This window comes from Entelurus aequoreus, linkage group LG22, assembly GCF_033978785.1.
Source record: "Entelurus aequoreus isolate RoL-2023_Sb linkage group LG22, RoL_Eaeq_v1.1, whole genome shotgun sequence".
NCBI classification, from domain to species: domain Eukaryota; kingdom Metazoa; phylum Chordata; class Actinopteri; order Syngnathiformes; family Syngnathidae; genus Entelurus; species Entelurus aequoreus.
The window spans coordinates 23791186-23805085 of NC_084752.1; the positions used below are offsets into that span (position 1 = coordinate 23791186).

General features: G+C 41.0%; 1 protein-coding gene across 1 annotated transcript in view; it reads right to left on the reverse strand.

Annotated features, from left to right (window-relative positions):
• Positions 1-7249, reverse strand: part of xpnpep1 (X-prolyl aminopeptidase (aminopeptidase P) 1, soluble) — a 67946-nt gene extending 60697 nt beyond the window's left edge. The window contains exons 1-3 of the mRNA XM_062033380.1: positions 7125-7249; positions 450-574; positions 177-240 (exon numbers count right to left, since the gene is read on the reverse strand). Coding sequence (XP_061889364.1) covers positions 177-240; positions 450-566 — 181 coding nt within the window. The 5' untranslated portion in view covers positions 567-574; positions 7125-7249. The remainder of the gene's footprint in view (positions 1-176; positions 241-449; positions 575-7124) is intronic.
• Positions 7250-13900: the final 6651 nt, after the last annotated feature.

The window sequence follows — 13900 nt, forward strand, 5'->3', positions numbered from 1 at the left end:
AGACCTAAATAGACCCGCTCATTGGCAGTGTGTCTTATAATCCGGTGACCGAAAAATACGGTAGATGAAAATGATTTTAATACCAAACAATTATAGATCAGACACCGTGATGAAATACATTGTAAGTATAGGCCACAAGTCCTTTTAAAAAGCAAGCCCACATAAAGAAAATGTACCTGCTGAGCCGTTGAATCCACACATAAATTCCCGTCTGCAGTCACACGGTGCAATGTATTCACTCTTAAAGACAGAGAGAATACAAAATGGGATGGTTCAGCTGAAGCAAACACCACTTGGTCCCATAACATCACATCGTGATGTGCACAAGGAGAAGGTTAGGGGCGGCGTGCAAACAACAACAATTAATTGGGAAGGTCAGAGCAGAATCAGACGAGCAGTGGTATTGTCAGCTTGTGATTGTGTCTAGAAAGGAGGTAGACATTATTTACCTGGTGTGCATCACCAGAGGGAACAATGTACGCCTGGAGAGGTTCAGAGAAGTATTTACAGTTCTTCATCACCTGGCGGAGCTGCCTGAGCAGCTCTCCTGTGATCTTTGGAGACATGTTTCTGTCTGAATGGGAAAACACAAATACATTAATGTAAGACAATTTCTTCACTTAGCAGATGCAGCAACCAAACTACACATCTCTGGATGTTTGTAAAGTATAGCGAAAGTGCAATTACCAGACATTTGTGCGGCCACAGATACTTCGGAAGACTGAAAAGGAACTGATTTGGTGGAAACTATTTGACGGTAGTATAAACGTGGAGCTCAAAGGTCACACCTATATCTTTACCCTTTGTAATGTGCTGACTCGGCAATAGGAGGGAAATTTAAATTATAAAGTCTCAGTGACAAGAGTGTGTTTTTCTATGACATGCACTAACCACACACTTTATTAGGGATCTTTTGCAACTCCTGATAAGATCTAATATAAGAGCTGATAAAGTTTGTATAGACTGTAGAGTACAGATCAGGGGTCTTCAATTACATGTGTCCAAAGGACTTATTTATCTCAGCAGACACTATAAAGATAATAAAGGGCAATGAATATTTAAACAAACAAAATATGAATATAGTTATAGTAATACAAATATGATTAAAATAAAATTAATAGTAATTAGCTGTGTCCAAAATATGCTTGTTTTTTTTTTTTGCTAAAAATTTACTCAATCGATTTCAACTCACTGAATCATTTTAGATCGTACTGTTCCAAAAGAAAAATATAATCCCTGAATCGTATTAGCAACCACAAATTCCAAATCTAATCTAATCGATGTTAAAACCAATTTTTACACCCCTAATAGTAATGGTAAATATTGCCATAGGATTTGATTTTTTATTCAATCTGATTTTTTCAGTTCCTAACGTAAATATTCATTTAATTCAATTGTTTCTAAATCGTACAAATATTTAAAACTGAGTTGAGGGTGGAATTATCGCACATTTGTATTTGTATTTTAACAATGTGAAGCACTTTGTGAGCTCTCTCTGTGAGAAGTGCTGTATGAATAAAATGTATTTACTTACTTATATTCACTGAAATCGAAGTAAGAGGTCAATTTAATCGTAATTTTGATTTTTAGCAAAATTGTTATTTTATCGCCTCAATGTAGTAAATAGTTTATTTTATTTTGTTCACTAATTTAGTAGTAAATTATTGGACACAAGCTGCTCAATGGCATAGTTTTTCCTTTTTTTGTTTGTTATTTTGTGATATACTTTGAGTTAACAATTGGATACAATAAAAGTGAATGAGGGTATAACTGTATTATTCTGCATTTTTCTTTTACTGTTGTATTTGTATCAGGGCTTTTCAAAAATAATGATTCAAAACATGTGATTAATCACAAAAAATGTATCGCATTAATCACGTGTATACACAAATTAATCATGGAATTTCTTTTGACCGTACATGCTCCTTTGCCTAAACGGCGGCTGGTTACCTGAAAGGCACCACAGGTTGTTATACGGTCAGTGATCAGGTCACTGCATAAGTCAGTGCAAAGATGCATGAGGAGATGCCGCTCGATGGCAAATTTCACTTCAAATACAGCGTGACGATACTTCAGTTCAAAAGTTTCAAACTTGATTTAATTGAGGGCCATATATATATATATATATATATATATATATATATATATATATATATATGACTATTACTGTATATTATTACAACATTGCCTGTGCATTTGATTATTACCGTATATTTTTTTTACGCACAAATTGATGGATAACTTGCTTTGAAATCATAACACACACTGACGAGCAGATATTTAAGTGTTTCTTATTAATTTGACCAAACAAAAATGTTTGGAATATTTTTTAACATAATATTTGTTGCGTGATCAGATAATAAAGTTAACATTTTTCTGTCAAAATTGAAAGAACGACTACATTTAGCATGAAAAATGAAGTACTTTATTGACACACATTGCTGCGCAGGCCAAATAAAACCCTGTGGCAAGCTCGATTTGGGTTTGACACCTGTGTTTTAAAAGTTACCACATGCCGAGCAAATAAATAACGTACGTTCAAGTAAAACATTTGAAAAAATAGTTCCTGACATTCTGATAATTGCATGTTTGTCCAAATACTGGGGTCTAGTGTTGTCCCGATACCAATATTTTGGTACCGGTACCGCTCTGCAATAAATAAATATTGATCTTTGCTACTTAGAATATGTTCCCCATACTAAAGTGTTACCGTTATTATTATGTTCTTTTACAAATGTATTAAAATTAAAAAAACAACTAAAACATCACATGTACACACGTATCCACAGCTTTTGCTTAAAACAGGAGTGTCAAACTCATTTTATCTCAAGGGCCACATGGAGGAACATCTATTCCCAAGCGGGCGGGACCGTTTGCCATGTTTGTTATAAATACAGTTAAAAAAAAATACATCAGGAAAGTATTCACAGCGCCTAACTTTTTTCCACCTTTTGTTACGTTACAGCTGTATTCCAAAATCGAATACATTCATTTTTGTTGTCAGATTTTTACAGACAAAACCCCATAATGACAATGTATATATATTACGGGGGGTGTATATTGTAGCGTCCCGGAAGAGTTAGTGCTGCAAGGGGTTCTGAGTATTTGTTCTGTTGTTTATGTTGTGTTACGGTGCGGATGGTCTCCCGAAATGTGTTTGTCATTCTTGTTTGGTGTGGGTTCACAGTGTGGCGCATATTTGTAACAGTGTTAAAGTTGTTTATACGGACACCATCAGTGTGACCTGTATGGCTGTTGACCAAGTATGCATTGCATTCACTTCTGTGTGTGAAAAGCCGTAGATATTATGTGATTGGGCGGGCACGCAAAGGAAGTGCCTTTAAGGTTTATTGGCGCTCTGTACTTCTCCCTACGTCCGTGTACACAGCGGCGTTTTAAAAAGTCATACATTCTGAATTGAATTGAATTTGATTGAACTATTTATTTCAAACCTGCACAGTACAACACACATTTTTTTTTTTTTTTAATATATATTTTGCCAGAGACATTTATGCAAGGCTTGAAAAGGGGTTGGATGAAGCAGATGCTTGTAATATCCCAACCCCTCTCACTCATTCCACATTTAACATAAACAATATAATACAAGAACAATACTATACAAACAAAAACAAGAAAAACTCCTGTACACTAACAATACAATAGTACCACTGTTACTATGAGACAAGACAAGACGAGACAAAACACACACATACACACACACACACAGGCCCAAACACTCTCTGACCATACACCTCTCTCTCATCACTCTCTTTCCTCCTCGTACTTCTTTAGTACTTCTTTTTTAAACAGTGTTTTAAATTGAATCATGTTAGAACACGTTTTTAACTCGTCCCCTAAGTTGTTCCACAGACTGACTCCACGCACATTGATTTTAAAGTTGTTCTAAATTTAGGCAAATATAATTTGTTGTTTCCTCTTAGACTGTAACTATGGTGAGCATCTCTATCCTGGAATAGGTTCTGTATATTGGATGGTAGAGAGTTTTGGGATGCCCTAAACATAATTTGAGCAGTTTTAAAGTTGATCACATTGTGCAGTTTAAATTGCTTTAACTCCATGAATAGTGGATTTGAATGATATCTGTAGTGAACATTGGACACAATCCTAATGGCCTTTTTCTGCAGAATGACTAAAGGCTGTAGATGGGATTTATAACAATTTCCCCAGACTTCAACACAATAATTTAAATACGACATAAGAAATTATTGATACAATAACAGCAGAGCATTGGTGTTCAATAAATGACATGATCTCCTCATCATTCCAACACATTTAGCAACTTTTGTCCTTAGGTAACTTATATGAGGCTTCCATGAGATATTTCCATCCATTACCACTCCTAAGAATGAATTTTGTTGAACATATTCTATTGGTGTATCATCAATAACAATCCTGATGGGTATATTACTTGTGCGATGGCTAAAGAGCATGATTTTGGTCTTCTTTAAATTCAGAGACAATTTGTCGGTGTTATACCAAGTTTTTAACTTTATCATCTCCTCAGTTTCAGAGGCCAGAAGTTGCTTCACGTCGTCACATGCACATGTAATGGTTGTATCGTCAGCAAAGAGGATGAACTTCAGCAGTGTTGATACTTTACATATTTCGTCGATATACATTATAAATAGCGTGCGTCCTAGTATCGACCCCTGGGGGACTTCACAGGTTATGTTCATGAGTGTAGATTGATGTTGGTCGATCTGAACAATCTGCTGTCTCTCATTCAAGTAGCTCTTCAGGCATTTCCCTGCCACTCCCCTTATGCCATAGTTTTCCAGTTTATTTACCAAAATCTGATGGTCAATGGTATCGAAAGCCTTTTGCAAGTCAATAAAAATTGCTATAACAATTTTTTTTTTACTTTTGAAACCGATACTACATTTTAAAGCATTTATCGGCCGATAATATCGGACATCTCTAGTTAGAGCAGACCTGGGCAAATTAAGGCCCGGGGGCCACATGCGGCCCGTTGAGCTTTTCAATCTGGCCCGCCGGACATTCCCAAATCATTTTTTTAGATCTTTAAGATAGAAAGTGTAGCTGCCATTATGATGTGCAGTGATGTTTTCTAATGACCGTAAGTCCTCAACTATACAAAGTATTTCAATGGTTGGAATCTGCGCTTTGGGATGATATACCAGTTATTATGGTAATCTAATTAGTTACTATGGTCATCTAATTAGTTGCTATGGTAATCTACGTCACAGCAGCTCAGACGAGGCACCAAGCAGTGTGGGCGGGAAGTGTTTCCACAGACGCGGAAGGAGATTTTCACAACAAAGTTCTAAAGCTTAGTGATGTATCAGATGTATCAGATTGTCGGTGGGTTTATTTTGTACACTTCGCGTTCATATTTCACTCTTAGTTGCATTTTTGTTGCGTTTCACTTGATTGTAAAATATGTCCATCGAAAGGGGGCGAGACGTTCATATTTTGTCAATATTCAGTGTTTTATTGTTCATAGAAAAAATTAAAATTCCATTATGTTTTTTAAGGCGGTCTGTTATAATGTTTTTAGCATTTAATCAGACATTATTGTGAGGTTTTGTATTAGTGTTCCTAAAAATAGATATACCGGCCCCAGACACATTTTTTTCCTCTAAATGTGGCCCCCGAGTCAAAATAATTGCCCAAGCCTGAGTTAGAGGGTTAGGGTTAGGGTTAGAGTCAGGGTTAGGGTTGGTTGTATAATAAGGCCATGCCGAATAAGGCATTACTAAGTACTTAATAATGACTAATTAAGAGCCAATATGTTACTAATTTGCATGTTAACAAGCAACTAATTAAAGGTGAATATTAGGGATGTCCGATAATGGCTTTTTCCCGAAATCCGATATTCCGATATTGTCCAACTCTTTAATAACGATACCGATATCAACCGATACCGATATATACAGTCGTGGAATTAACACATTATTATGCCTAATTTGGACAACCAGGTATGGTGAAGATAAGGTCCTTTTAAAAAAATATATAATATAAAATAAGATAAATAAATTAAAAACATTTTCTTGAATAAAGAAGAAAGTAAAACAATATTAAAACAGTTGTATAGAAACTAGTAATTAATGAAAATGAGTAAAATTAACTGTTAAAGTTTAGTACTATAGTGGACCAGCAGCACGCACAATCATGTGTGCTTACGGACTGTATCCCTTGCAGACTGTACTGATATATATTGATATATAATGTAGGAACCAGAATATTAATAACAGAAAGAAACAACCCTTTTGTGTGAATGAGTGTAAATGGGGGAGAGAGGTTTTTTGTGTTGGTGCACTAATTGTAAGTGTATCTTGTGTTTTTTATGTTGATTTAATAAAAAAAACATAATAATAATAAAAATAAATGATACCGATGATAAAAAAACGATACCGATCATTTTCGATATTACATTTTAAAGCGACATCTCAAGTGAATGTGTTCCCCATACTAAAGTGTTACCATAATAACTTTTCACATTGCCATTATGGGGTTTTGCCTGTAAAAATCTGACAACAAAAATGTATGTATTCAACTTTGTAATACGGCTGTAACGTAAGAAAATGTGGGGGGGAAATGTAGGCGCTGCGAATACTTTCCTGATGCACTCATACTTCTTATCCGATTAAAAGGAAAAACCATCACCGCCGTTCAATGCGGAATCGCAGCCAAACATTGACCAATCACGTCGTCGCATTCGTCATCGATGAGCTTCGCTATTGGCTAAGCACTTTGCATGCGATGGATGTTTACAAACAGGCTTCTGATGACTCACTGGTTCTCATTAGCCATGTCTTGTCAACTGATACACACCTATACTTACACGCATTTCAGCTGTTTGGCTTGTAAACATAATGGTCGTCAAAAGGCCACTGATACAATGGTATTGGGTGTGGTAGCGAAGAGTAGAAGGCCATGAGGATTTTTGAACAGCGTTTATATTTACAGGCTACAAGTGCAACGGTCGGTGTGTTCTTTCACAACAAACAATAAGCGGGAGTCGAGGTAGCAAAGATGTCGTTCATTCCCCGAACACTCCGCTTTGTGCCGCCCCGTCGAACTTCTGCTCCGTTTTACGGCAGTATAACCACCAATTAGTTACAACATAAGTCAATACACACCTGGTGGATTCTCCTTTTGGACGCGATTCTTGCGACGGTTGACAAAAACACGCGTTTTTATCGAGGGTTTGGACCTTGTGTTGGTTTTACTGACAGGAGGCGGCCATTTCGCCGGTGACGTCAGCGGTCACATGACCCCAGTTTCTTCCAGTAGAGACGGAGGGATGCAGACTCGCCTCTTTTCGTTTTGTTTTTGTTTTGTTCGGACGTTTAAAAACATGGTTTCTGACTGTATTGAGCCACGTCGCATTTTTGCTATGCTTAGGCAGTTAATTTTTTTTTTATTTTTTTTTTTTATTAAGGATCCCCATTAGCTGGTTGCCTCAACAACCCACTAGTCTTCCTGGGGTCCACAATTCAATACAATTACAAGTAAAAGCATATAATTATAACTACACAATGCAGAAAAAATAAAAGCATCAATAAAAAACAAGCAAACAATTTACAGTCACAGAATAATAATTACCATATAAATATAACTACACAATATAAAACCAAACAAATCATCAATGAGCAAACTAATTTAAAAACTCAGATAAAATATTACTCTCTTTTTAAAAACCTGTTTACTTTCAATGCTGGTGAGAATTCGAGGCAGGTTATTCCAGAACGATAAAGATCTATAAATAAAAGATTTCCGCAAAGCATTCCTCCTGGGACGAGGGAGTACAAAATGCCCCTCACTGGATGCCCTGGTATTGTGATTATGTATAGTGCTACTGTGAACTATTTGGGCCATGAGAAAAGCAGGAGTTTTACTACCGGTTACTGATTTGAACAATATAAGAGTATTAGCCAACAACCTGTTCTGCACTGTTAGCCAGGAAAGAGAAGCATGCATTTGGTTCACATTGGTTCTTAGTGAACAACCAAGAACCAGCCTTGCTGCCCTATTCTGGACAATCTGGAGCTTACTGATCTCACCACTTGCAGCAGACGCCCAGACTGTAGAACAAGAGTCAATATGACACAAGACTAAACTCTTAACAATTTGACAAAGAAGAGGTGGATCAGCAAAACCAGCACATTTCCTGGAAATACCAACAGCCCTTCCCATCTTTGTAACTATATCACTGATATGATTTGACCAGGATAGAGTGCAGTCCAGCATCACTCCAAGGAGCTTGGCACTTCTGACCTGTTGAACTGTTGAAATACCTAGCCTCAAATCCAACTTTGGGTCACAAGATAACCCTTGCCTAGTCCCCAATATAATACTTTTTGTTTTTGAGGTGTTAAGGACAAGTCTGTTACATACTGTCCAGTCATGCACAGCTTTTAGTTCCTCACTCAATACTACATTAAGTACACTGCATGATGGTGCAGCATGATATAAGGTTGCATCATCAGCATAAAGAACCAATCTTGCACGCCCGGTAGCCCAAGGTAAATCATTGGTGAATATAGAAAAAAGTAAAGGTCCTAGGCAACTTCCCTGTGGAACACCACAATCCAAACTTCTGCTATTAGACAAGCTGCCATTAAGATACACCTGTTGTGATCTTGAGGACAAATAACTCTGTGTCCACATTAAACTTGAAGTATTAAAACCATAACATTTAAGTTTCTCAATTAAAAGAGAGTGGTCAACCACGTCAAATGCAGCACTAAAATCTAACAGCACAGCTCCAACCAACATAGAATTATCTATAGCATTAAGCCAATTGTCCGTCATTTGTATAAGAGCCGTGGACGTAGAGTGGCCCGTTCTATATGCATGTTGAGAATCAGTTGCTAGCCCATTTGATTGAAAGTAAGCTTGAATTTGCGCATACACACATTTCTCCAGTATTTTACATAACCCAGTTAAAGGGCGAGTGTAATTAAGCATGTACACGCATCATGTACGTGCTCATAGTAGAAGCCATGATAAGAACTGTTAACACCATACTGTCTCTCAAATATTTATTTTACAATTGAATTTTTTTTCGGTTTTTGGTGGTGTAAAACAGCAATATATTAAGCAAGATTTTATTGCGATAATACTTTCTACGTACATCAGTGCTTCACTGCTTAAAGCACATGTGTCAAACTCACCCCGTTTCCATATGAGTTGGGAAATTGTGTTAGATGTAAATATAAACGGAATACAATGATTTGCAAATCATTTTCAACCCATATTCAGTTGAATATGCTACAAAGACAACATATTTGATGTTCAAACTGATAAACATTTTTTTTGTTGCAAATAATCATTAACTTTAGAATGACAAAGAAGTTGGGAAAGGTGGCAATAAATACTGATAAAGTTGAGGAATGCTCATCAAACATTTATTTGGAACATCCCACAGGTGAACAGGCAAAGTAGATTCCATGAAAGGCTCAGTCATTCACAAACAAGGATGGGGCGAGGGTCCCCACTTTGTCAACAAATGCGTGAGCAAATTGTTGAACAGTTTAAGAAAAACCTTTCTCAACCAGCTATTGCAAGGAATTTAGGGATTTCACCATCTACGGTCCGTAATATCATCAAAGGGTTCAGAGAATCTGGAGAAATCACTGCACGTAAGCAGCTAAGCCCGTGACCTTCGATCCCTCAGGCTGTACTGCATCAACAAGCGACATCAGTGTGTAAAGGATATAACCACATGAGCGCAGGAACACTTCAGAAACCCACTTTCAGTAACTACAGTTGGTCGCTACATCTGTAATGCAAGTTAAAACTCTCCTATGTAAGGCGAAAACCGTTTATCAACAACACCCAGAAACGCCGTCAGCTTCGCTGGGCCTGAGCTCATCTAAGATGGACTGAAACAAAGTGGAAAAATGTTCTGTGGTCTGACGAGTCCACATTTCAAATTGTTTTTGGAAACTGTGGACGTCGTGTCCTCCGGACCAAAGAGGAAAAGAACCATCCGGATTGTTATAGGCACAAAGTGTAAAAGCCAGCATCTGTGATGGTATGGAGGTGTATTAGTGCCCAATACATGGGTAACTTACACATCTGTGAAGGTGCCATTAATGCTGAAAGGTACATACAGGTTTTGGAGCAACATATGTTGCCATCCAAGCAACGTTACCATGGACGCCCCTGCTTATTTCAGCAAGACAATGCCAAGCCACGTGTTACATCAACGTGGCTTCATAGTAAAAGAGTGCGGGTACTAGACTGGCCTGCCTGTAGTCCAGAACTGTCTCCCATTAAAAATGTGTGGCGCATTATGAAGCCTAAAATACCACAACGGAGACCCCCGGACTGTTGAACAACTTAAGCTGTACATCAAGCAAGGCTGGTGGGGCTTACCTCTACGCATAGCAAGGGCTCTGAAACCACACTCCTGGACAAGGGATGGACCTTGTTCACTTCTGGAGTTAGTCAGGGCGTGAGGGCACAGGCGGGTGTGGGGATACTCACGAGTCCCCGGCTGAGTGCCTGTACGTTGGAGTTCACCCCAGTGGACAAGAGGGTCGCCTCCCTTCGCCTTAGGGTTGGAGGGGGGAAAACTCTGACTGTTGTTTGTGCATACGCACCAAACAGGAGTTCAGAGTATTCAGCCTTCTTGGATACCTTGCATGGGGTCCTGTATGGGGCGCCGGCAGGGGATTCCATAGTCTTGCTGGGGGACTTCAACGCGCACGTGGGCAATGACAGTGATACTTGGACTGGCGTGATTGGGAGGAACGGTCTCCCTGATCTGAACCTGAGTGGTGGATTGTTATTGGACTTCTGTGCTAGTCACGGACTTGCGATAACAAACACCATGTTCAAGCATAAGGATGCTCATAGGTGTACCTGGTACCAGAGCACCCTAGGCCAAAGATCAATGATCGATTTTGTAATCGTATCAGCTGATCTGAGGCCGTATGTTTTGGACACTCGGGTGAAGAGAGGGGCTGAACTGTCAACTGATCACCATCTGGTGGTGAGTTGGGTTAGATGGCGGGGGAAACCTCTGGACAGACCTGGCAAACCCAAGCGTGTAGTGAGGGTGAACTGGGAACGTTTGGAGGAGTCCTCTGTCCGGAAGGACTTCAACTCCCACCTCCGGCGGGACTTCTCTGCCATCCCTGTGGAGGTTGGGGACATTGAACAGGAATGGGCAATGTTCAAAGCCTCTATTGCTAAAGCTGCAGCTGCGAGCTGTGGCCAGAAGGTCTTAGGTGCCTCAAGGGGCGGTAACCCTCGAACACCCTGGTGGACAGTGGTGGTCAGGGAAGCCGTCCGACTGAAGAAGGAGTCCTACCGGGGTATGTTATCCCAGGGGACTCCGGAGGCAGTTGCAAGGTACCGACGTGCCTGAAGGGCAGCGGCCGTGGCTGTGGACGAGGCTAAGCAGAGGGTGTGGGAGCAGTTCGGGGAATCCATGGAGAAGGACTATCGGGCGGCACCAAAGCTGTTCTGGAAGACCATACGGCACCTCAGGAGGGGGAAGCAGGGAACCATCCAAGCTGTGTACGGCAAGGATGGGACTTTGCTGACTTCAAGTGAGGAAGTCGTAGGGCGTTGGAAAGAGCACTTTGAGGAACTCCTGAACCCAAATACATCAGACACACCCTCCCTGATAGGAGCAGGGCCTGAGGATGATGGGGGATCGATGTCGATCTCTCGGGGTGAAGTCACTGAGGTAGTTAGACAACTCCACAGTGGCAAAGCTCCGGGGGTTGACGAGATCCGTCCAGAAATGCTGAAGGCTCTGGGTGTTGATGGGCTGTCTTGGTTGATACGCCTTTTCAACATTGCGTGGAAGTCTGGGACAGTGCCGAGGGAGTGGCAGACTGGGGTGGTGGTTCCCCTTTTCAAAAAGGGGGACCAGAGGGTGTGTGCTAATTACAGGGGTATCACACTACTCAGCCTCCCTGGGAAAGTTTACGCCAAGGTACTGGAAAGGAGGGTCCGGCCGATAGTCGAACCTCAGATTCAAGAGGAGCAATGTGGATTCCGTCCTGGTCGTGGAACAACTGACCAACTCTTTACGCTTGCGGGAATCCTGGAGAGGGCCTGGGAGTATGCCTATCCAGTCTACATGTGTTTTGTGGATTTGGAGAAGGCGTATGACCGCGTCCCTCGGGAGATCTTGTGGGAGGTGCTGAGGGAGTACGGAGTGAGGGGAACCCTGCTAAGGGCCATCCAATCTCTGTACAACCAAAGCGAGAGTTGTGTCCGGGTGCTTGGATGTAAGTCGGATCCGTTTCCAGTGGGGGTTGGTCTCCGCCAGGGCTGCGCTCTGTCACCTATCCTGTTTGTGATTTTCATGGACAGGATTTCTAGGCGGAGTCGTGGCCATGGCGGAGAGGGTATACGTCTCGGGGGGCTAAAGGTTGCGTCACTGCTGTTTGCAGATGATGTGGTCCTGATGGCACCTTCGGTTCGTGACCTTCAGCTCTCACTGGATCGGTTCGCAGCCGAGTGTTCAGCGGCTGGAATGAGGATCAGCATCTCCAAATCTGAGGCCATGGTTCTCAGCAGGAAACCGATGGTTTGTACAGTCCGGGTAGGGGACAGGACTCTGTCCCAGGTGGAGGAGTTTAAGTATCTCGGGGTCTTGTTCACGAGTGAGGGAAAGATGGAGAAGGAAATCAGCCGGAGAATCGGAGCAGCTGGGGAAGTATTGCAGTCTCTCTGCCGCACTGTTGTGACGAAACGGGAGCTGAGCCAGAAGGCAAAGCTCTCGGTCTACCGAGCTATCTACATTCCTACTCTCACCTATGGTCATGAAGTGTGGGTAATGAACGAAAGAATAAGATCGCGGATACAAGCGGCCGAAATGAGTTTCCTCAGAAGGGTGGCTGGCATCTCCCTTAGAGATAGGGTGAGAAGTTCAGTCACCCGAGAGAGACTCGGAGTAGAGCCGCTGCTCCTTCGCTTGGAAAGGAGCCAGCTTAGGTGGTTCGGGCATCTCGTGCGGATGCCTCACGAGCGTCTCCCTAGGGAGGTCCTCGTTGCATGTCCCACTGGGAGGAGGCCCCCCGGCAGGCCAAGGACCAGATGGGGGGATTACATCTCCTCTCTGGCCTGGGAACGCTTCGGGATTCCCCAGGAGGAAGTCGCAAATGTTGCTCTGGAGAGGGAAGTCTGGGGGTCTTTGCTGGAGCTGTTGTCCCCGCGACCCGATTCCGGATAAGCGGTTGAAGATGGATGGATGGATCAAGCAAGAATGGGAAAGAATTCCACCTGAGAAGCTTAAAAAATGTGTCTCCTCAGTTCCCAAACATTTACTGAGAGTTGTTAAAAGGAAAGGCCATGTAACACAGTGGTGAACATGCCCTTTCCCAACTACTTTGGCACGTGTTGCAGCCATGAAATTCTAAGTTAATTATTATTTGCAAAAAAAAAAAAAAAGTTTATGAGTTTGAACATCAAATATCTTGTCTTTGTAGTGCATTCAATTGAATATGGGTTGAAAAGGATTTGCAAAGTTTATATTTACATCCAACACAATTTCCCAATTAATATGGAAACGGGGTTTGTACTTTACCATTGATTGATTAACGACTTAAACAAGTGGAAAAACTTATTCGGGTGTTACCATTTAGTGGTCAGTTGTACGGAATATGTACTGTACCGTGCAATCTACTAATAAAAGTTTAAATCAATCAATCAAAAAAACTTCTGGCCCGCCACATCATTCTATGTGGCCCGCGAAAGCCTGGAAAGGAACTACAGGTGAAAACTAGCCTTCTGGCTAATTCTGTCTTTTTTAACCATGTGTAGTCATGTGTTTTATGAAATTGCATTGTCCCCTTTGAAATAAACTAATCTAATCTAATAATGTAAATGAATTGGAAAAAAATAGGCCCCCTGAAAGCAGCCATTACTGCGATGTGGCCCTCCATGA